Source organism: Centrocercus urophasianus, unplaced genomic scaffold, assembly GCF_019232065.1.
Source record: "Centrocercus urophasianus isolate 14NV4802_14NV808 unplaced genomic scaffold, USGS_Curo_1.0 seq_19, whole genome shotgun sequence".
Taxonomy (NCBI): Eukaryota; Metazoa; Chordata; class Aves; order Galliformes; family Phasianidae; genus Centrocercus; species Centrocercus urophasianus.
Genome location: NW_024884744.1, coordinates 7,488,497 through 7,511,614, shown reverse-complemented (window position 1 = coordinate 7,511,614; position 23,118 = coordinate 7,488,497). Strand labels below are relative to the sequence as shown.

General features: G+C 41.0%; 2 protein-coding genes across 2 annotated transcripts in view; both read left to right on the top strand.

Moving 5' to 3' along the window:
* The first annotated feature begins 701 nt into the window (after nucleotides 1-701).
* MCCC1 (methylcrotonyl-CoA carboxylase subunit 1) lies at nucleotides 702-16,932 on the top strand. Its single transcript, XM_042820686.1, has 19 exons — nucleotides 702-770; nucleotides 1,448-1,500; nucleotides 2,044-2,183; nucleotides 2,630-2,725; nucleotides 2,885-3,006; nucleotides 3,899-4,046; nucleotides 4,853-4,974; nucleotides 5,455-5,566; nucleotides 5,890-5,971; nucleotides 6,051-6,178; nucleotides 7,644-7,827; nucleotides 8,101-8,210; nucleotides 8,604-8,820; nucleotides 9,870-9,956; nucleotides 10,508-10,557; nucleotides 11,510-11,647; nucleotides 12,564-12,671; nucleotides 13,884-13,955; nucleotides 15,346-16,932. The coding sequence occupies exons 1-19, from the start codon at nucleotides 712-714 to the stop codon at nucleotides 15,463-15,465; spliced, it is 2,148 nt and encodes a 715-aa protein (XP_042676620.1). The 5' UTR covers nucleotides 702-711; the 3' UTR covers nucleotides 15,466-16,932.
* A 5,926-nt stretch (nucleotides 16,933-22,858) lies between these two features.
* The window catches only part of DCUN1D1 (defective in cullin neddylation 1 domain containing 1), a 14,509-nt gene continuing 14,249 nt past the window's right edge, over nucleotides 22,859-23,118 (top strand). Inside the window, exon 1 of the mRNA XM_042820786.1 lies at nucleotides 22,859-22,965. Coding sequence (XP_042676720.1) covers nucleotides 22,963-22,965 — 3 coding nt within the window. The 5' untranslated portion in view covers nucleotides 22,859-22,962. The remainder of the gene's footprint in view (nucleotides 22,966-23,118) is intronic.

The window sequence follows — 23,118 nt, the reverse complement described above, 5'->3', positions numbered from 1 at the left end:
CAGTGCAGGGAGTAGGACAGATTCTTCTCACACTGCATTTTAGAAAAGGCAATAAATAGAAGTTGCCTGCATAGCAAGTGTGCTCGTTGTGCAAGAAACTGTCTGCCTCTGAGCATGGAAAACACGTAAGATGCATTGCATAGTGCCACAACGGCAGCGGACAGTTTGCGTGTTTCTGAGGAAAAGCTGTTTAAATATTCAGTCCCAAGGAACCTGCAGAGGTCATCAGGCTGAACTGCCCGAACTTCAGGGCTCTCTCAAGCACATTACAGCAGGCATTATCCAAACGGCTCCTGACCGCTGCCAGGATGGGGCACGGACCGCCTCACTAGGAAGCTGTTCCAGTGTTTGACCACCCTCACAACACACTATTAACGCTCACGTCCGCCGGAACCCCCGGCTCCGGCTCTGCGCCATCTCCTCGCGCTCTGCCATCCGCACCGGGGAGCGCAGAGCGGAGCCCCCCCTCGTGACTCCGGCCGACCTCCCGACCCCCACACGGGGCAACCCGAGACGTTCCGCCCTCACGGCACACCTCCAACTCCGTCACCGGTTTCGCTGCACCAGGTTTTCTCGCTTTTATTTGGTCCGCCATTTAATCGCCCGCACTCTCACCCACTCCCCCCCACCCTTGCCGGCCCCACCATGCAGCCGCCCGCCTCAGCCACTGACGGCCCGCCTGCCGCGCACACCCCGCCCCGCCCCGCCAACATGGCGCTGGCGCTGGTGGCCGAGCGGGGCCGGCACTGCCTGCGGGCGCTGCAGCGTCAGTGAGTGCGGGCCGGGAGGGAACCGGCGTTGGCAGCGCCTGCGGGGGGAGGGAGCCGGGGCGGCGGGGGGCCGTGTGCGGGAGGAGGACCGGAGGAGCCGCGTCGACGGGCGGAGCGCTGTGCGCTGAGGGGACGGCGGGCTCTGGGCCGCTGCTCGGGGCGGGACGGGCGGCACGGAGCGTGACCGCTTCTGTGGAGATCAGCGAGCCGGAAACACCCACGGCCCCCAGCACGGCAGCTTCTAACGGGCGGTTTCCAGCACGGTTGCCCTGCAGGCTGGTTTGGGGTTTGGTGCTCCTCCCCGCTCCCCCCCGCTGTACAGACGGCTCTCTCCTGTGCTGCTCGTGCCTTTCCCTCACACTTGCCCTCTCTGCAGTAAATCCCAGTGTCTGATGTGCCCACCGAAAGATAAGAATTTGCTTACGTTTGCTGTTCCAATCTGAACGCTGCTCGGAAAGCAAGAGGGCAATCTGTTGTTCCCGTTGTGCCTAAAGGGGAGCCCTTTCAAGGAAACAGCGAAGTCTGTACAACCTTACCATGTTGTGCTTGGTTATGCTGTGTTTAAATAGCAGTATCAGCAGCTTCAGAGTTGAGCTGGTGCTGTGCTTTCGCCTGAGAATAGAAGTTGTTCAGCTGCAACTACTTTGCCTGCTTCTCTAACAGTCCTGTGTTTGTAGTTGCAGACCATGGAGTCCTGCGCTGCTGTTGGCAAAGCGTGCCTCCACAGCAGGTATGCTGTGCTTCCTTCGGCTACCAGCCTCCATTGCTTGTGTTACATGGGTGATTTTACAACGGTTTTAGACTGTTTTAGCTGTAATTCTTGTATTTGTTTTTTTAATGAACATTCTATATTTGTATAGTTTTGGAAAACAGTTGTTTGTACCTGACTTAACAGAAATCACCTTTAATTTGTGACAGTTTTATCTGTCATGGTGGCACTCAACTCACATGAAAACTACTAATTTTCATGATGTTTTCCTGTGTGATCCTTTGTGATACAGAGATGGCAAAGCCAGATATGACAGTACTTAAGCAACATTAGAAATGAGATAGTAAAGTTTAACAAGGTGATCTAGACTGACCCTCTTGTCAAATTTCTTAAAAGGATACATTTTAGAATTCTGAGATGTATAATCATTTTATTGGTTAATTTTAACTGTGCCAGTTTAACTAAAGAAGTACATAAGCACCATAAATAGTTTTATTTCGAGGAGTGTTTTTAAGGGTACATTTCATTTTGAAATTGCTTACTGTGCTTTGGTCTTTTAAACAGAAAGTCACAGCATAGGGAAGATTCTGATTGCAAACCGAGGAGAAATTGCGTGCAGAGTGATGCGAACGGCAAGGAAGATGGGTGTGAAGTCTGTAGCAGTTTATAGTGAAGCAGACAGAAATTCCATGCATGTAGCAATGGTGAAGTATATTCATTACATTTATGATTGGAAACACTGAAGCGTGGGACTAACATTCATTTACAGTGGTAGTTAATGAGTAAGCTAAATGTGAAAGTTGGTGTGTGCAGTTGATTTTTCACTTCTCTGGAGTTGTTCCCAAGTTTCCCTGGAATCATTCAATGGTTTGCTTAATCTCAGTATTAACACCTGACACTGTTACAGGAAGTGCAGAAAAGTTTGGTGCCCATTGGGAATTAGAGAATGACCTTTGATTTTTAGAAGGTCAGAATTTGTTTCTCCTAGTTGAGCTGCTCTCGGAAGTGAGAGATGTAATCTGAGATTTAAGAAATTTTAACTGTTGCATTGCAGCAGTCATTTTAAAATGAGCTCTGAAATCTGAAGCTAATACTGCTTTTCATTGTCTGTAATAAATAGTCTATGCAATATCTATTTTTGCTGTATCAGGCAGATGAAGCATATTGCATTGGTCCAGCACCCTCACAGCAGAGTTATTTGGCCATTGAGAAAATAATACAGGTGGCCAAGACCTCAGCAGCACAGGTATGTTGGTCACAACCTTAAATCTTTGGGTGCATGCCTGATGTTTAAGTTTTTCATGTTTACACGTGATAGTTCAATCTTTTGCTTGCCTAGCAATATGTTGAAGTTTCAGGCTAGTTTCTAATGCAAAAATGGGCTGGTAACTTTATTCTATTTTAGGCTATTCATCCAGGTTATGGTTTCCTCTCAGAAAACACAGAATTTGCAGAGCTGTGCAAGCAAGAGGGAATCATCTTCATAGGTCCGCCTTCATCTGCTATCAGAGATATGGGTATTAAAAGGTATCTAATTTGTTACTTGGTTATGCAATTTATAGTTTGCTAAGGCTAATTTTGTTAATTATTTTATTCCACCAATTTTAATGTTCATATTTTTTGTTCTATTTTTGAAAGAATAAGTTCAAAGTTGCTGTTGACATAGGATTGTTCAGTCATTAGGGTTTCAATAATTAAGTACCCAGCTGAATCTAGTCTTCCAGGACTGGGACCTTGCAGTGTTATATAGATACAGGTTAAGCAGTCAGGTTGTCTCTCTTGCATATTGGAACCATATCGCCAGAGGTTCTTGTGGCTGGTGTAAAATGGGATGGTAAGTTTTATTCATCAGAGGACCTTATTCTTAGTTACTTGTGCTGGCAACATTTCTTTGGTTTGTGAAGTCTAAGTCAGGGATAGGGAAATAAGGTTATTAGTAACACATGAAATGTGAATACTTTCAGAGAGCTAATCTGTTATCACTTGCTAATATGAGGGTGAATTGCCTGTGTAATTTAGCTAGTTTGGCATGCTTGTTGGAAGTTGTTGTTATGCTTGAGTCTTTCATGCCATCCTGTATGAAAAAAGCTTTAGCTTTGTACAGCTTTTAATGTAATTCTTGCAAGGTGCAATGTGGTGATTTGGAAATGTGTGGTTTTGGCCTCCATGAAGTAGGCCAAAGGGTAGAATAGAACAGTAAGCCTGAAAACTGACTGCTGCTTTCATCTGGAGATCTTGGAGAAAAAAAATCCCCACTTGAATCATTTGATTAATTAATTACAGTAAAATTTGTAAGTAGTCCCACTGAGATCAGTGGAACCACTTTTATGAGGAGAATTAACCAGGGCAACGTATGCAGGTTTGGAACTTGAGAGAAAAATGTCTTTGTCATTCTAAACGTAAAACTGTTCTGTCGAAGCACTTCCAAAGCTATAATGTCTGCTGCTGGCGTTCCTGTTGTTGAAGGTTATCATGGAGAAGATCAGTCAGACCAGTGTCTAAAAGAGAATGCCATGAGAATAGGATATCCAGTAATGATTAAAGCTGTTCGCGGCGGTGGAGGAAAGGTAAAGAAGCTGACACAGATGTGGTTATCATAGTTGTGATATGCAGTGTTATCTTGCATCAGTTTCTAGTGGTAGATTATTCTAAAAGAAATGTATGAAAACAAACTTTCAAACAGGCTATTTTTGGTTAGATTGTATTAGTAATGTCCAGTACAGCACAGTGAAACCTGGCTGCCCTTCATTGTTGAGTCAGGCAAAAAAAGTAAGCAGAGAGTGCAGAGTGGACACGTTTATTTTTATGGGTTTCATTGGATTTCTGGAAAATCACATAAGCAGGTGGACTGTTGTTTATCTGGGTGAAAGGAGTTGTTACTTAGTGACTTCATTAACTTCTTTGATTAACAGTTTTAAGTGTTACATAAAAATGATTAGAGATACATTTATTTTTTTTTTACATGTGGATACTTTTTAATGTAGAATGAATTCCCAGCCTAAATCTGAATTTTACTTCAAAAACTTTTCTATGAAAATAGAATGATAGAGAATTTATTTCCAAAGTAACTAATAAAATCAGTTTTTTTTCTCTGCCATTATTGAAACATTTCTGTGATATTTAAGAATCAAATTGAATTTGGCAGTCATTTCTATCAATGGAATGATCATGTCTATATACTGCATTTTCAGCAGTGCTTCCAGCAGGACTCCATAGAGCTGACCTGCTGCATGTTGGTATGCATGTTTAGGCATTATTGTGAAGTTGCAGTTTAGTCATGAACCTGTTGGTGTGCATCCAGGATTTTTCCTGTATTCTTAGCTATTTAGATATGTTGTTTTTTTGTTTAATTTTTATCTTTGTGTTTACTAAGGGCATGAGAATTGCTCATTCAGAAAAGGAGTTTCTGGACCAACTGGAATCAGCAAGGAGAGAAGCAAAGAAGTCTTTCAATGATGATGCAATGCTGATTGAAAAATTTGTAGATAATCCAAGGTGAGAAAGGTGTCTTAATATAAACAGGGTAATGTTTATTTTACTGTTGAATGAACATAGGTGTTTTAATAATAGAAGTTGTAGTCTATAGCTCCTACCTGGCCTGTGACACTGAGCTTATTTTTACTTACTAGGAGCTTTTGACAGAAGTATTTTAGTAATCTTGTACTTTACATCTTTCTTGAACCATCACTGTAAAGAAAGAGTTCATTAGGAAGAAGGCAGTGCCTTGCTTGTGCTGTCTGCTGGGCATGAGAAGATCTCATTAAATTCTTGGGGAGTTTGCCTAGCATTGGAGGACTGTCTGGATGGTGACAATTATCTGTTAATTTTGTACACAGAACAAAGCTCTGCCTCCTGGTAGCTGTCTCTGAAATGGTGTGTTGAAGTAAATAAGGTTCTTGAGTCGGGACTGCTGAAGCCAGTGGCAGGATTGGTGCTTCAGTTTAATGCACTGTGACATTTGCTGTTCTGAAACAGGCATGTTGAAGTCCAAGTGTTTGGTGACCAGCATGGCAACGCTGTGTATTTGTTTGAAAGAGACTGCAGTGTGCAAAGAAGGCATCAGAAGATCATTGAAGAAGCACCGGGGGTGAGCAGAGTGCTCTTACATTTTCCTTTTTTTTATATTTCTTTTCTTAATAAAACATTTTTAAAGCCATTGCTAATCCCATCTGTTCTACTTAATGGGTAGAAATTAATTTCTAATTCTATTTACTTGTTTTAATTTTGCTGTAGAAAATGTTCAAAGTGGAAAAAAAAAATGATGTCTTTAGAAAAGTGATTTCAAGAGAAAAATACTGATCAATGCTGTAAGTGAAATCTAAGGGTTATGCTGCAGTTTCTGAATCTTCATGCATAGGAGTTTAATATCACTGAAATTTATAATCTTATGTATTTTATTATTATTTACAGCCAGGAATTAATCCTGAAGTTCGAAAGAGACTCGGAGAAGCTGCTGTGAAAGCAGCCAAGGCAGTGAATTATGTGGGAGCAGGTGAGTCTGAGTAAATCGATTGTGTTAGGTGTCCATCCTGGGAGCATTTTGTAAAATGTCCTTTTCTTTAATACTTCAGGAACAGTGGAGTTTATTATGGACTCCCAGCAGAATTTTTACTTCATGGAGATGAATACCAGGCTGCAGGTGGAGCACCCTGTTACAGAGATGATCACTGGGACAGATTTGGTGGAATGGCAGCTTAGGGTAAGTGGTAATTGATTTTACATGCAGAGCCCCTGTTTGTCTGGTGAGTAGTGAGTGCTCTTTGATAGTGCCTGTGGGAGACCAGCTGTATGTTCAGGTGCTTGTGTCGTACGCAGCCAATTGGGTGGAATTTTCTGCTTCATTTAGTTGTGGAGAGAAAAGTCATTTTCTCATGTATTTAATGAAATTATAGAGAATGTGAAAAGTAGGAGGACTGGGGTCCTGATTTTCTCCTAGCATTCTAACCAACTTCTTAAACTCTAGTTTAAATGTATTTCTGCCCCAAAAATCAGTCTTTGATCAGACTGCAGAAGGAAAACTCTACAAAAATATCTGATTTTTGCCAGTATGATCCTCCTAAAATAAATGTGTGGCTGTGTGGACTGGAAACAAGAGATTTCCTCACACATCTCGCAGAGAGATTACTCGTGTGTTTGGACAGGAAGTTTTGGACCTTATGGAACTGGAAATTAGAAACCAATTTTATTTAGGTAAATCCAGAAGTCAGTTAAGTGAGTCCAAAAGAACAGCAGCATACATTAAGCCTAAGTAGGTAAGGTGGTGAAGTGTTTAACATAAGCAGAAATTAAACCAAAATGCCAAATGCTGCTGGAAAAAGGAGGAGCTTTTGGCTTGTAGGCCTAGGAATGGAAGCTGAGCATCAAGGGCTGAATGGTGTCCTGCTGTCCCTCTTGGAAGCTCTGGCTTGGTGACAAAAGGCAGAGTATAGAAAACCCTGAATAGTGAGAGATTAAATACTGCTCAGAGTTGTTAGAAAGAACTGGTATTTCCTGTGTGGATGGAGACTGTGGAGCTCCCTGCTAAAAGGTCTCCTATCTGCTCAGCTGCATCATGCTGCTTATTGTTCTGTCCTTGACAGAGTTTTTTTTAAGTCTCAAACTTCTGTGGTTTTTGTGTTTGTTGGCATTCCTGTATTTGTAATAAAAATGTCTTTGAGGAATAAAATGGACTTTTCTTGCCTATTGAAGATTCTTAAATTACAAGGAATCACTTAAATGTACAGATTCCTCAGTAGAGAGAGAATCAGCAGTGTGTGTCAGCAGCACTGGCTGCTAATAATCCCTTTCAGCGTTTGCTGTTGGAGTCATTTTCTCTCTGATAAAATCTTGTCTTAGCTGATCAATCAACCTTCAACTTAAATGTTTAATTATTTTTTTGGCAATAGGGGAAAATAAAATGATAACGTTTTCATCATGTTTTAGCTGTGTGAGGTCAATTTAACTAATAATGTAAAACACTTTGACTGGTGAATCTCAGAAGAAAGGAAAGAGTGATTTCAGAGTTTGCTACTTGTAATTTAACACTTTTTGTGTTGGTGTTTGTTTTTGTTTTTGTTTTTTTTTTTTAAACACGCTTTCTAGTTGTTTGTTTGGAAGAGATAGACTTAACCTTTCACACATCAATAGAGAATTGATCCTGCATTAAAGAAGAAAAACTTTTTCAGGTTGCGGCAGGAGAGAAGATTCCACTAACGCAGGAAGAGATTCTGCTCCGAGGCCATGCCTTTGAAGCTAGAATATATGCAGAAGACCCTACCAATAACTTCCTGCCAGGGGCTGGGCCCTTGGTGCACTTATCCACCCCACCGCCTGATAGAGACACCCGCATAGAAACTGGGGTCAGACAAGGTACAGCTGAGGGCAGCGGTGAGATGGGAAATGTTTGATGTTCTATTTACTTCTTTATTCATCTCCATTCGAGCCATTGTAATTTTACTCCTACAAAAGCTTTGTGCTGAGATTTTCCTTGGAACTGAAAAGCCAGATCAGATCATTAAAGATAAATATTCTTTAAGAGCATACAGAAACGTGGCCACAGCTTGTATCAGAGTTCACTGGCGTGTGTTGTACTTTCAGGAAGTACATTCTTGAGTGTTACAGAACTTTCTTCATGTATTTTAGGTGATGAAGTTTCTGTTCATTACGATCCAATGATTGCAAAGTTAGTTGTGTGGGCTGAGGATCGTGAGGCAGCGCTGAGAAAGTTGCGGTACAGCCTGCGTCAGTATAATGTAAGTAAGAGGAACCCAGTGTGGTTCCCGTGCTTGAACAAGGCTCTTGAACACCTTGAGCTAACAACGTACAGATACAATCACCTCTCCTTACTATTTCTGGAAAGCTTTCTTTGACTTTGCCCTGGACAAAGGTAATGTTTTGGAAGCAGAGTGCTTTTGAGAAATCTGCACTTGTTTTTTTGTTTTTTAAGCATTGATTTCTTAGGTAATAAAATATACTAGTTGAATAAATTCAATTCTCAGAATTCGTTGGTGCTGTTTTGTTGGTGCTGTGTAAAGACAGTTTCAATGCATAAGATGAGCAGAAAGCTGTGTATTCATTCATAAATTCATTTCACTTTGGCAATATGCTTCTCTTTTTTTTTTTTCTTCTTTTTTTTTTTTTGACAGATTGTAGGATTAAGCACTAATATTGATTTCCTACTGAGCCTGTCAGGACACCCACAGTTTGAGGCTGGAAACGTGCACACTAATTTCATTCCTCAATACCATGACGATCTGTTTCCAGCCAAAAAGGCAACCCCACTTGAAGTTGTGTGTCAGGCAGCTCTAGGACTCATACTGAACGAGAAAATGCTATCAGATGCCTTTAGAGATCAGTCAAGTGGTAAGGATCATTCTTCTTTTGCTTTATTTTACTTGTGACTGGATGAGACAGTGCTGTGAGCATGTGTGATTATTTTGTGTAGTCTCTTTTTGCCTTATTTAATGGCTGCTCAGAGTTCTGAGCATGATAGCATTTATCAGTTACTTACGCACACAGCAGACTGCGGCTTTGGATAAGAGAGAGATATTGAATATATCACACTGTAAAGTACAGACTACTTTCCTAACCACTCCAGATAGAGCCTGTCTGAAAGACCTTGGGGTTCTCAATCTGTGTCACTGTGTGTCCTTTTTGCTCTTTAAGCACACAGGCTCTGATTATCTCATTGTTGGTTCTACAGTTGGTTCAAGGTCTTCAGAGGTGGACTGACTGGCTGGGACCGGGGGGGGGCAGTAGAGTTGAATGGAATGAACAGGACTCTGGGAGCCAAAAACTCATGAGTTCTGATGCTGTTAATGCCTTTACCACTGGCACATGTGATTACTGTTAAAAACTTGGTATAAATCTAATGCATGCTGCCAACGACCTTGTTCTTTTACTTTCCTTCCCCACTTGGAATATTTTGGAAGCGCAGAAGGTTGGGATTCTTGCTTTAGGGGAGGAGGAACTCATCAGGCAGCATTTAATAGTGGTGTATCCGATCAATTCTTAAAAACACCAAGTAACTGAAAGTCCCTCAGACTTTCCAGGCAATCCTCTACCGTGAGTTCAAACTCTTACAGTAAAACCTTTGGCTGAAATTTAATCTAGCCATAGAATACTGATGCTTTCTTGTCCTCTTCAAGGATGTGGTCATGGAGAACAGTCAATATTCTTCCTGTTAGCAAGTGCTGTTAGTGTCTTGTTTTCTGTAGGTTACACAGCCTCAGTTATTTCTTCTTGAAGTTTGAGTTTGGGATTGTCTCCAACCTTTAACGTGCGAAATAAATGTGTAAGTGTAATGGTAGTAATAATAGGAGTCTTTTTTTTTTTTTAATGGTTTAAGTTTTAAATGTTGTGTGTTTTGCCAAACTAACTGAAGTAACATGTCTGTATATTTTGTATTTTAGATAAATTCTCACCATTTGCATCCAGCGCTGGTAGAAGAATAAATATATTATATACTAGAAAACTGTCTCTACTGGATGGAGAAAACAGTAAGTGAATAAAAAAGCATGAATGAAGGAAGAGGAGATAGTTGATGGATCAAGTTATTTCAGTTGGTACTTGAATACTCAAGTTAAGAAATAGCAAACACTAGCAGTATCAGTTCTAAGCTATTGATGCTGGAAAGGCAATTCATAAGGTGGCAGGTTTAATTATTAAATGCATGCTCTTAGATCTGGAAGAGATATAAACTAAGTTCAAATGACAGTAGTAATGTTTGTTATTTAAATGAATAAGGGTGAGATTTTGAAAGAGCTTTTGGCTTTTGTTTGGCCTCACGTTGCTGTGATAGCATTCAGCACTTGTTTCCCATAATAAAATCCGTGCTCTGCCCAGGTAACTTGAAATGCAGATTCCCAGATCATGACTTCAGTTCTGCTAAGCTAATCTGAAAATACTTTTTTTTTTTTTTTTTTTTTTTTAGGTCTTTTTTTGGTCTCTTTATAAATCAAAACTGTAGACTGCATATTGCTTATTTGTTATTATTCTTTGGGTCTTATTATTAAATCTACCTACTCGTGTGTTTTGTTTTATTGAGCAGTTGTGGATGTTGCTGTAACTTACAATCGAGAAGGGTCATACAACATGCAGGTACAACTAGACTTTGTTCAGATATTTCATTAAATAAACATAGAATGAATTTCTCATAGGCTTCTATTCATACCAGCTTTTAAAGTACATAGCTCCTACAGGATACAACTCCAGATACATAAACTTGTTTCTTAAGTGGTTGTCTCTAAAGTAGTGAGAAAATTATTGCACTACTGTATGTATATCCATGTGTCAGTAACTCTTCCTTTTTTTTTTTTTGAGGATAGGACTATTGAGATAACCCTCATTGCTCAAACAATTCTCAGAGTATTTTGAGTGTATTGATTACTGATGTAATGTAAGAGAGTTTTTAGAATTTAAGTCTACCCATATAAGTAATGTCAGCAAAATCTAAAGAGAAGCTGGAAGGAATGTTGAGTCAGGGGTGATGAAATGCAGCTGGGGAGAATGTAGGCTGCTGAGAAGAAAGGAAGAATGGGGATTGAGGTGGAAATGGAGAGAATCTGGAGTTATGGGGTGGAGCAGCAGAGCTGTGTGCCTTGGGAGCCGATGATGAAGAGGACAGTGCTGTGGGAGTGCTACAAATTGAACGCAGCACGCCTGTGTTCACATTCATATCTTCACGTTCTGAAGCTGTGGCACAGATCACATCACTAAACAGAATAGTCTTCTTTTTTTATTTTTGTTCTACACACCTTTATAATTTTACTGAGTGCTGTTGCATGGCTTATGATAAAAACTGTCCTAGCAGGGGTGTATCAGTTAATCTGAGCTGTCTACATTGGATACATAATACCTATAATACCTTACATCAATTGAAAAATACAGGATACATACCAGATTTATGAAAATGACTTTAAAAAAATATCCCAAATTTATCTGTGAAGAATCACAGCTTATGACTGTATACCAGAAATACTAACTTCTGCTTTATTATTTTAGTGTTCCTGAAGGGTTAGGTTTTGTCCTTATAGAAGCATTTAACTTTCAGATTCAAGACAAAATGTTCCTGGTTTCTGGAGAGATCTTCAATGAGGGCGATTCAGTTTATCTGAAGTCTTCAGTTAATGGAACAATGTGCAAGTCCAAACTGGTCATTTTGGACAACACCATTCATCTCTTCTCTCTGGTAAAGTTCTTCTGGTTATCATCAAAAGTTTAAAGTCTTGTCCGTGTGGATAAGCAACGTAAGTTGCAACAGAACGTGGAACAGAATCATAATTTAAATTTTTATATCGTCCCCAATGTTTTGATACTTGCTGGATTTAGAACTGCAATTAGAAGTTGGTTCTGAATGGGTAGATCAAGTAGCTGCAGAAAGATAAAATGTGATTAGGGGAATCGGGGGAGCTGTAAATGATGGTTTGGGGAGGGGAGGAACCTGTAATATTAAAGTGGTTCAGTATCTTATCTTGCACAGAACGGGAACAGGTGCTTCAAACTGTTACTTACTTTGTAACTCTGATAATTTTATATTTTCATTTTAAAATAAAATGATAACAAATAAATCAGGATTGATCTGAGGAAGGATAATTTCAGCCAATATTAAAAAAAAAAAAAAAAAAAAAAAAAAGGAATGAAGATTTACCAGGACATTATATACACTGTGTGAGTAATGGCATTATTTTGGTCTGTGAAACACTCACCATATTGACAGTGCTTGCCAATGAAGAAGGCAGTGTCTTAGCAGCTTACCTCCCCCTTCTGCAAACAGCCTTTACTAATATTCTAGCACTTTCTATGCTGTTGCAGTGTGAATGGGGAAGGTGTGGATTTGGGGCAAAGGTCTGTGTGGAGCCTCATTTTCACAGGCACAGTTCCTTCTTTTCTGGTCCCTCCGCAGCAGCAGACACAGCTCTTAAGGACTTCAGCATTGCAAAGCAGCTGGTGTGCCCACAGTTCTTTTGCTCTAGCCCCAGTGGTCTACAAGCTGAAACAGCTGCATTTACTTTTCATGAAGCTAGGTCTGTCCTGGCCCATGTCAGCACACGTACTAATGCTATTATTTTACTGTTAACTCTTGCTGTTGGTTTTATTTTCTGTAGGAAGGCAGTGCTCAGATTGGCCTTCCTGTACCCAAGTACTTATCTGCAGTGAGCTCAGCAGGGACACAGGGTGGTGCCGTAGCTCCCATGACGGGCACTGTTGAGAAGGTGAGTATAATAACAGGAGTGGGAAAACCAGGTCTACAGAATGATATCAAAATTCAGTCTTCCAGGCGCAGTGTTTGATTCTGTACTACCAGGAAAGAATTAGGACCAAAAATGTCATTGCTGCACAACTCCTCCCAGTTTCCAATTTTCTAAAAGTCCTGTTTAGTTTGATTTTCCTGTAGCAGCCCAAGATTGTTTTCAGACTTCTGGGATCTTTCAAGAGGTCAGGAAGGTATGAATACATAACTACTCTTACTCTTTGAATGTTTTTTCTGTCACCTCTATTGCTTTCTAAGCCGAAGTTCCTTGAAGCGTTACAGGCTGTTTGACCCATTTCATGTGAGCAAAGAATGTGATGAGACATTCCTGGAGAAAAAAAAAAAAAAAGAACATTCAGTAATGTCTCTTTTGTTTAGCTCTAGTTTTACTGCTTCTGTTTTTCTGTTGTTTTTTTTTTCCTTTAGCTCAGCAAATTGTATTTTTGTGCGATGGAGAAGCTTCCTCATAACAGAGGTCTTCAAGATAATTTTAGTAGTTAGAGGAATGAACCCTGAAAGGGCAGGAGCTGTTTCGGAGGATGGAGTATACTGGCTGTGGATCTCTTACGTTCTTGAGTGATACTCCAGAATCCTAGAATATCCTGGGCTATAAGGGGACCCGCATGGGTTGTGGAGTCCAACTCTTGGCTTCACACAGGACAACATGAACATTAAACCGTATGTTATGGGCATTGTCCACTTATTTCCTGAACCCCACCAGGCTTGGTGCTGTGAGCACTGCCTGAAGTTCAAGAAGTGCTCTGAATCAGGGCTGTGGAAGGATTGGAGGCTGCTGAAATCTCTCTGGACTTTATTTTTAGAAGAAACTTAATGGCTTGCTCCAGGAAGAGGTTCTGGACTTCATGTCTCAAAATAGAAGCTTTTAAAACCCAGATGGGGCAGAATACATTTTCTCTTCAAGTGTTTCCTCTTTGACACATAAATGACTTCCCAGTCAACCTGTTGACTGTTATCAGACCTCTTTGTAAAACCTTTGACTCCCCTTGAGTATTGTATAAGGAACTCGAATACCCAATTTGGCAACGATAAAGATATTATGAGGCTGTTCTGTAAATCCACTACTGAGTGGATTGTCCCAGCCAACATCTATCTCATGTATTTTAATGGCACAGACATGCGTGACTTTTTTTTTTTTTCAACATTTGAATTGTAGGTGTTTGTGAAAGCAGGGGATAAGGTTGAGATTGGAGACCCTCTAATGGTTATGATAGCCATGAAAATGGAGGTGAGTGACTTTATATAAAAAGTTCTAGTTGCTGAGAAAATAAAAACTATGGTCATGCTTGTATCAGCTTTGATTGCATTAATGAAGAGTGGTGCAGATTGTTGCTTGCAGATGTTGTTATTGTTTTATATGCTGTATAACAAGCGTTGTGTCTGTTGAGCTTTTAGGGGATTACATTCGTTGTTATTAATAACAAATGATGATGATGTAATCCCTGGCACTCTGCAGATGTGTTAACATTCATCTGGTTCCCTTGTCAATCCTTCATTCCCCTCCCTGAGAAGCAGTGATCCTTTCATTTTTCTAGTACAGACCTGTCTAGGAATATTTCTTGCTCTCCGTGATTCTGATGTCTGTTGTTACTTTGTGCAGAAATTCAGCTCGTGGTGACTGCAAATGTGCCCAGGACAATTTTGTTGGACAATTTTATAATAATTTACACAAAAGTTTTACCAACAGCACACTAAAAATTATTTTAGTTGTCCACATGGCCATTGTCTGTTGTCACATTGCTTGGCCATGGCTCAAGTTGCTTGAACTATGGTCCTTGTAGCCTGAACTGTTCAGGTTTATTAGTTTATTTTACACTTTAGTTTGAGGTAGCAGAATTAATATTGTTGAGAAAACTCCCTTTTTCCTTACAGCACCTTTTAAAAATTACTCTAAAATAACATGGAATACAACATCTCTGCACACTGAGAAAATAACCCCATTTACAGTTGAATGCCAAACGTTTGTGTCTCTGCAGCTGACATCCCAGACCACTGGCTGGGCTGTTCTCCTTGCAGAGTGTGAAACTGCAAAAACGTTATTTAAATGAATCCTTGCTTAATGTGCTTTTGAATATTAGGCTCATCCTACGTAGGAAACTGCTAAAATCAGAGCTTGAAAGGAAAGCTAACAGGTAGACCAGTGTGAGGATCAGGATTGAACACACTGTTCCTTCACTGTCACTATCAGCTCACTATCAACACTATATGTGTTCATATTTCTCTGTCTGTAGTAAATCTGCAGATTCCTATTAGGGGAACAAATCTGTTATATGATTAATATTGTAGACTAAAGCTGCATTATTTCTGCCTGCTAACTAATGTAACAGAGAAAATATTATTTAGCAAAATACCTTTCAGCTGTTTGTACTGCAAAGTACGTTATTATAGCATTTCTGTCCCTAGCACACTTACCAAAATAAATGCTGATGAGGAAATAAAACTTGAAAAAGGGCTAGGGTAACATTTTAGAATAAGGCTTAAAATGAATACAGAAGTGTTGAGGAAATAAGTTGGTTTTGTTCTAATTGCACCAGAGAGTAATGTTAGTGTTTGCTGGAGAGAGAGGGGGAAAGCAGGCAGCCCTTGTGCTGATTCACCGTTGGTCTGTTTCTACGCAGCATACCATCAGGGCTCCAAAGGCAGGAGTGATTAAAAAGGTGAATTTTCAAGAAGGTGCCCAGGCCGACAGACATGCTCCACTGGTGGAATTCATGGATGAAGCAGCTGAACCAAAATAAAACTCAGGGAAGGTGCATTTTATATTTTCTACTTCTCTGATGCTCTCTCAGGAGGTTTCTTCACCTTTTTATCAAAGTGTTTTGTGTCACGGATTGTGGAATTGGTTTCCTCTGCACACACTCCGTTGGCTGCCAATTATTCTGACTGAACATCACTGTGCTGTAATTGTGTATATAACTTGTGGACCTATGTGGTTGTTGTTCAGTGACTGTGTTTGCCTGTGGAAAGACCTCAGAGTGGGAAGAAACAGGGTTCCCTTAAAGGAAGGAGAGGTGAGTAAGGGCCGCTGAGAGCGAGGGGTCTTCTGCCTACTTTGTCATTCAGAGATGCCTTTTTTCCCTGAGATGTGAGAGCACTGACATGAAGGAAACCTGGAAGGTTGTAATAATTTCATGAATTAATTTCTCATGCAGAATTCCTGCTTATGGCCTTATCTTTTTGCCTCGGCAGGGAATTCAGGACTGTTCATGGCCCAGGATCCCTCTGTCTTTTTAGGTGCATCTGTTTTCCCATTTACCTCAAGGCATAGTGGTAACTTGCATTTCAAATATTATTTTAATATACTTTGAGATACCTGATAAAAAACATTTTAAGAATACATGGTGGGATTTGCTACACTAATCAAAGTTGGAATGTGACTGCTTTCCAAAAACAGCATTTGATCTTTAAACATGAAGAAGTAGCACTGAGAGGTGATAAGCTTTTTTAATACTTGGAAAGTGTGCCAAAATAAAATACCAACTTCAAGATCCTCATTCCTTTTCTCATATTGTTGATGTTCCAAAGTGGTATTTATTAGCTGGAGTGTGAAGTACCAAGGTCTTTATAACAACATGAAACATGACTAGGAAAAATATTCTTTTTTGCATTTGTTGTGTTGTAAAAGGGAAAATTTGTAGGCTTTTTTAATTTGTAAAGCAAACATTTCTCAGACAGCATGCAAATAATTTACCAAATATTTACTTGTTTCAAGAACAGCTCAAAGATACAGGAACAGAAGAAAGTGTTTTAATTGTGACAGAATTAGAAAATCTTCTCACATTTTGGTTAAGGTGAAATTGTGCTGGTCATATGGACTTCTGATACGTTGCTTTTGGATGAGAGTAGAGTTGATGCTGCACGAAGGAATAGATACAAATGCTGCAGTGATCCCAAATCTGTAGTTAGATCTGTGCAAGTGGATCCTTGTGCTGATGTGAAATCCTATTTCATAGTCAAGATACTGTGTCTGGGGGAATTTTCTGCTCAGATCCCATACCTGGCAGCCTTGCCTGCAATGCAGGCAAAAACTGTAGAAATGAAATGGGTCTAGGTGGTCTGTATATTAAAAACATTGAGCACTGCTTTTCAGTATCCCTGTTAATCCAATGACATCTAACAAAAAAATAAAATTCAGTGATCATCTTGTAGAGTATTGCCACAGTGATTTTTATTCACCACTAAATAAAAATTAAGCTTAACTTGGACTGTTTGTTTTAGTTTTTCCCCATTTTGTTCTTTCTTTGATTGTTTATGTACAAATGTTGATGTAAGGGGTTTTAATCAGCTATATGTGTATCATCTGATATCTGAGACACTGCAACCTACAGATTACATTTAGGAAGCAGTAATCTGAATGGTCACAATGGGCTCCACTGCAGGTAAGTTGAGTGATTTGTTTTCATATAAAAATTGTGTCTGCATACAGAAAAGGAAACTTAGGCCTGAAGGGGTGCTACAGATTTGCTTTTTTCTTTTCTGCTTGACATTACTGCATTTCTAGATCTGTTTTACTATGCTGAATGTAAAGCAAAACTCACAGTGTGATGTTCTGTGTCCACACAGCCTGCAGTGCTTGCTTTTCCCAGTCAATGGACAACAGCATGTTCTTAGGAACCCTTGCTTCTGAAAATTAGCTATTAAGTTTTCTAGAATATGGGTTTCACTGAATTTTGGTTTTTCGAACAGTGATGGTTTGGTTTATTTTGGGATTTAGAAATCTATTAGAAAATCTCTTGCAGAAGTCACTGTCAGAATTTGTACACTTGAAATAGCTGCTGCAATGCAGCTCTAATTTATCTTAGAGAATTATTAAAAGCAGATTATTCCTCCAATCTAGAATGTTAAGATGAAGTATTCATGACGAATGTGAACTCTGGAACATTTTCTTGTGTTTTTGATGTGAATGAGCAAGAGCCATATGATAGTAACATCAATGTAATGACCTGTTGTCTGTGGAACGAGTGATGGTTGAAAAAGGAAGAAAATTATTCTTGTTGGTCAGCAAGCTTCTTGTTCTTATAGAGCACGTAACCTCCTGCTTCGTAATGTGAATGTTAACCATACCAAAGTTACAGCCCTCCTAAGCTGTAGTTGGCACCAGCACGGATCTCTCAGTCAGCTTTGCTCTCACACTCAGCTGCTGTCAACCATTATTGCTCTGATAGCTTAAAGCCAGCATAGGTCTGGACTGCTGGGCCTCAGCTCATGCTAAATTAGTAATGAGCAAAGCAGGAGAGCAGGTCTGTGTTCTTATTTCAGCCCCTGACTCACCGTGACTGCAGGCAAACCACTTAGTGCACATTTGCCTTTGTTTCCTCCTGTGTAATGAGGATGACAGTAATTAAAATGCTGTAAAATTTGTGGACACAAAGACTTATAAATAATTTTCCACACTTGCTTGTGAAGTTGCAATGTAAGATTTAGAGTTTAAGATTATAACCTTGCAAGTAATAATATATTTTATAGATATTTTTGCCATAAATTTTAAAAATAGTTTCCAGCGTGCACTGACTTCTTTATTCTATGGTTTTAACTTGTAGTGACCAGGAAACCTTAGGGTCTGCTTTCAAGATGAGTAGAAAATGAATACTGAAGTGTTTGGCAGGACCTCTAACAGTCAGCAGGAAGCAAGAAAGTTGATCTCAGCAGTGTATTCTTGTATTGAAACAACTTACTCCCCTTTTAAAGGACACTTCGACTAATGGTTATCACAGGTATATTCACTTCTACCAGCTGTTATTTTGTTCAGTCAGATCAGGAAATATTGACTGTACTCTATCTGTTCTGTTTGTAAAAAGCTCAGCAGTGCTGAATGTACTGTGTGTGTACTGGAATGGTCAGTGGCAATGGAATAAAGCCTGACACAGAGCTTTTACACAAGGTATGTTTTCAGCAGATAGTTGTAGAGTTATATTCCGAATTTTTACACCTGAAGGATTCACAAGTAAATATCACTTAATATTTTATGATACCAGGGGAGAACATCCTGTATCAGAATTCTGTTTTGGAAAGTAATGGACACCGAGTGTTGTCCTAGAGAAAATGGAAGAAGTTGAATTAATTCTGGTGTGCATCACTGCCCCTTAAACCCAATATTGTAAAAACTCGTTAACATTACTGCAAAGCCATAATGCAAAACAAACAAAAACCCACAAAAGAAACATTTATTATGTGGACTGGCCATATTTCATGAAATAGAATTTGGGTTCTAAAAGCAGTGCAGTATCTTCTAAGAGATGTTTGATGTTAGCTTAAAAACTGTTGATTATACACTGAATCCACTTGAAAATTAGCACGGATGTTCTGGTTGGATACCCCCTATTTTTTTATTAGAGAAGTACTAAGTAAGTAAAACACGTGTCTAGTGTCCTACTGAGCTTTTGATAGTGATAGCTGGATTTTAGTTTCAATCTGTAATTTTTAATCTCCATATAAACAGTTCTGGTGCCGAAATGATAGTTGGTCTCTGAATGGCAGCTACTCTCTTTTGAAAAGCTGGGAAAGTGGGGATGTTAATGTTTATAGTCTGGGAAAAAAGGCTGCAGCTGAGAACTGCATCTCTCTTGTGCCCTCTCTTGTGAAAAGGGAAGACAACATAGCTGTAGCTGGAGACCCTGTGCATGTTTGGTGTCTTGTACTGAGCACCCTGGGAGCCTAAGACATAGGTCAGACAACAGAGATCTAAGATGAGGTATAACATGAACTAGAAAGAGAACAATTTGTAAGTTGAACCTTTGTATACAGATGTGTCAGTGTATGTTTTCCTTGAAGTTTGCACTGCTGTACTGATGTTGGTAGCTAGTGACAGGAAAGTAGGTCACAATTTGCTACTTAGACACCAGAAAATTAGCTTTGGCTGGATTGTATAGACATCTTCCCCAAAACCAGTGTGCCATGATGACAGGGTGAACAGTGGAAAAGGCTAAATATGTGTGACAGGAGGTAAGAGCCATCTTCTACGCTTGCTTTGTATGTCTGTGTTACTCTTGCAGACAGCTTACTTCGAGGCAAAAGGCTCAGTCTGCCATGTATAAACTTTAATTATTGTTTCTTATATGAAGAGCACAATGTGTGCCCTGAATTAGAATTATTTTTTTTTTTAAGATGAACAATTGAAGGTGATACTTGCAGAAAATCCCTGTGATAGAGAAATCAATAATATATCTTATTCTCCTGGTTTCAAAATCCCCCATGTGTAGCAAGGATGGCAGGCTATTGACAGTTAAAAGGTGCAGGTTTTAATCATTAAAATCATAGCTGTCATGGCGCTGTCTGCTTTAGAACTTGGAGAACTTCAGCTCATTCTGCTTACAGAGATCATATCTTGTTGTTTCAGAACTTCTGAAACGAGCCAATGTCTGTACCTCTTACTGCTTTCTCATTTCTTAGATACCTAGATATTCTAAAATCTACTTACATATTCTAAAATCAAGGTAGTTTATCTCAGTGTTACTATGGAGTTGCACAAAACACAGAGGCCTTGCAGTCTGTTGCCTGTTAGGTGTGCTGTGAAGTTGTAGTTGATGCAGCACGCATGAGCAATGTTCAGACAGTCTAGTATCTGTTCTGGGCTCACTAATGTGACTTGTCTTCCTTTGCCACATAAACCTGTCCTGCTTCTTTCCAGAGACAGTCAAGTGGAACCCAGCTCCTAACAGTGCCTTGGACTATGTGTAATAACTTGTTAACCTCTTACATAATGCAGGAAGGATGAAAAACTTAATAGAAGGTGAACACCCTTCCCTGTGACCTATTAACAACAATCTTCAGTTATTGGCTCTATGCCAGTTTCCAGGTTAAATTGCTTAGACACCTATGGGAGGATTCAGGCTTTATTTTGTGTTGTCTTGTTTTCTTTATATACATATTATATACATATTTATATATAGGCTAGTATATCAATCCCAAATGTATCTGTTGAACAGTCTGCTGAGTCTGTACCTTTGGATATTCTTGGAATAGCAGTGAATCTCCTTGTGCAAGGTAGTTTGTGGGACTTTGTTCTCTTGGTTAAACATGGTTGGTATTTGCAGGAAAAGGGCCATAGTCATAGCTTGAAGACTATTCCACCAGTGTAAGAATTGGTGGTTTCACTTTCTAGAGCATAAAGTAGCTGAGAAGAATTGGGGGGGGGGAGGGGGTTAGAAGGACATTTCTAGGCCAGGCTGTTCCAGTGCTTTTTTATCCTTCATGAACCTTTGGGCTTATTCTTTAGAGAGTGCTGTAAGTGGAAGTTCTCAGCAAAGGGATTACACTAAATGGTTCTGCTTTGACTTAACATGAGAATTACTTCTCTGTCTGCTCAAGAAGACGCATCAGTCAGTGTAAAACAGAACAGTGTTACATTCAGAATTATGCATTAGCCAAGCACAGTGAGATTTAAAAAAAAAAACAAAAAAAAACAACAGAACAGTTGTGTTTCGTGTTCATATGAGATAAAACATCATTGAATTACTACAAAATAGAGTCAGCTTTACCTTGCTATGAATTAGACAAGTCACCGTGTTAGTGTGGTCACTGATTGTGCTGCCTGCAGATTACACAGTCAATATTTATTATTATTATTCTGTATCACTGAATGCTTACGTCATGATTACAGGCAGCAGAGTTGTTTATCCCTGCCCTAACTTCCTGTGCCATGTTGGATGGAGCTGTACTAAAGTAGGGTATGTAACAACCCTGGTTTAGACAACATGTCCTGAATACATACAAATACTCCTTGTGGTGCCTCTTCTTTTACAAAGCATTGAAGTTTCAGAGGAAAAAAAGAGATGTATCATTTCCCCCAAAGGAAAAAAAAAACCCACAAAAAACAACCCCAACCAGACACCAGGAGATCCTGCAACAATGAAAACCAGCAAGAGTAATAATAGATGCTCAAGAAAAACAAGGCAGTTAGAAATCCCATCTCTGTGTGGAGGAACCCACCGCAATCACAGCTCATCTCTCAGATTCCTGTTACACACTGCAGTAACTCTCCAGAAGATCTAACTTGTCTTCGGGTTGCGGGAGGGCTGTCACAGCATGTTACACAGCATGATGGCAATTAGCTAACTCCTGAAATACCTTTGTCTCTCCAGCTGCAGTTGATGTGATCTTGACGGGTGTGGTGACTTGTTTGTACTGGCCACTTTGTAGCCATTCTTGCTTTTAAAAATAAGTTTTTCAGAAGGATTTAGGATATCCAGACAACTATTGTCTCTGAGGTTAGCTGAATTCAGACAGTTCGTATCTCTATTATCATTTCAATCCTTAGTTTTACCGTTTCAGACCATAGGATGTCCCAGGACAGGCCTGCTTCTCCAAATACTACTTTCACTCCTCATTAATGAATGAAATACATGAAAAGTGATTTGCTGGACATGAAGCCTATAAGGAATAGAACAAGATTTCCTAGGGGAAAAAAAAAACAACCAACCCAGCACTCCCTACCAATATATGGGATACTGAAACAAGCTGATTTAAGCCTTGCACCTGCTTTTGCTCCTACACCTGTGCTGCTGCAGAAGCGGCTGAGCCCTCACAGCCAGCACTGTGCAGCAGTATGCAGTAGCCCCAGCTTCTTGCAGAGGGCTCTCGCACGAGGAGAAGCGATGGATTACGGCCGTTTCTAACACCTGTGACACCGCTGCCCCGAGACGTCGCCTTCCCCACGTGCGGGTGAGATCGCCGCGCTTCTACCAACGAGAGTTCGTTGAAGACGCCGCTCGCATTGGGCTGCGTTTCCTATCTCAGCTCTTCTTACATTTAAAGCGCACACGGTGAGGGCTACCGCGGGGCACGGCCACGAGCAGAAGGAAGAGGCGCCGATACCGGAGAGACATCGCGGCGTACTTCAATTCTGCTGTTAAGCAAACCTGGAGATTCCCCTCGGGAGAACGGCCGCGCGGGAAGCCCGGCCCGCCGCAGCCCCGGGGCAATCTGCTCCCTTTTCCGCCATCCCCGGGGCGGCTCCCGCCTCTCGGCCGCCTGCGGCCTCCCCCCCCCCCCCCCCCCGCCTCTCCCCGGGCCGTCTCGGCTCTCCGCCCCGTCCCGGCATCCCCGGAGCGGCCCGGCCGCTTGCCGCAGCGCCGGCCCCGGGCACGGGGGATGCGGCGCACTGCGCATGAGCGCGAGGCGGCGGAAGGGCCCGCGAGGAGCCGGAGCCGCCGCCGCCGGAGGAAGACGTTGACCGCCGCCGCCGCCCTCAGCGCCCTCCCGAACGGCGAGGGAAGCAGCCCCGCACAGCCCTCACCATGGTGAGTGTCCTCCGAGCCCGCCTCTCGGCTCGGGGCCGGCGGACCGCGGCTGCGCCGCAGCGGTAGGGGCCGCCGGGGCCTGGTCGTGGCGGGCCGGCCGGCCGCCCGGGAGCCGCGCGGGGCCGGGCTGGGCCGCCCTCGGCGGGACCGCGG

What these genes read in the sequence shown, in the direction of transcription:
- MCCC1 (XM_042820686.1), top strand. Translation starts at nt 712, where the DNA reads ATGGCGCTGGCGCTGGTGGCCGAGCGGGGCCGGCACTGCCTGCGGGCG. An exon ending in ATTCCATGCATGTAGCAATG is followed by an intron (nt 2,184 to 2,629) that starts GTGAAGTATATT and finishes TTGCTGTATCAG; the next exon opens with GCAGATGAAGCATATTGCAT. An exon ending in TGACGGGCACTGTTGAGAAG is followed by an intron (nt 12,672 to 13,883) that starts GTGAGTATAATA and finishes TTTGAATTGTAG; the next exon opens with GTGTTTGTGAAAGCAGGGGA.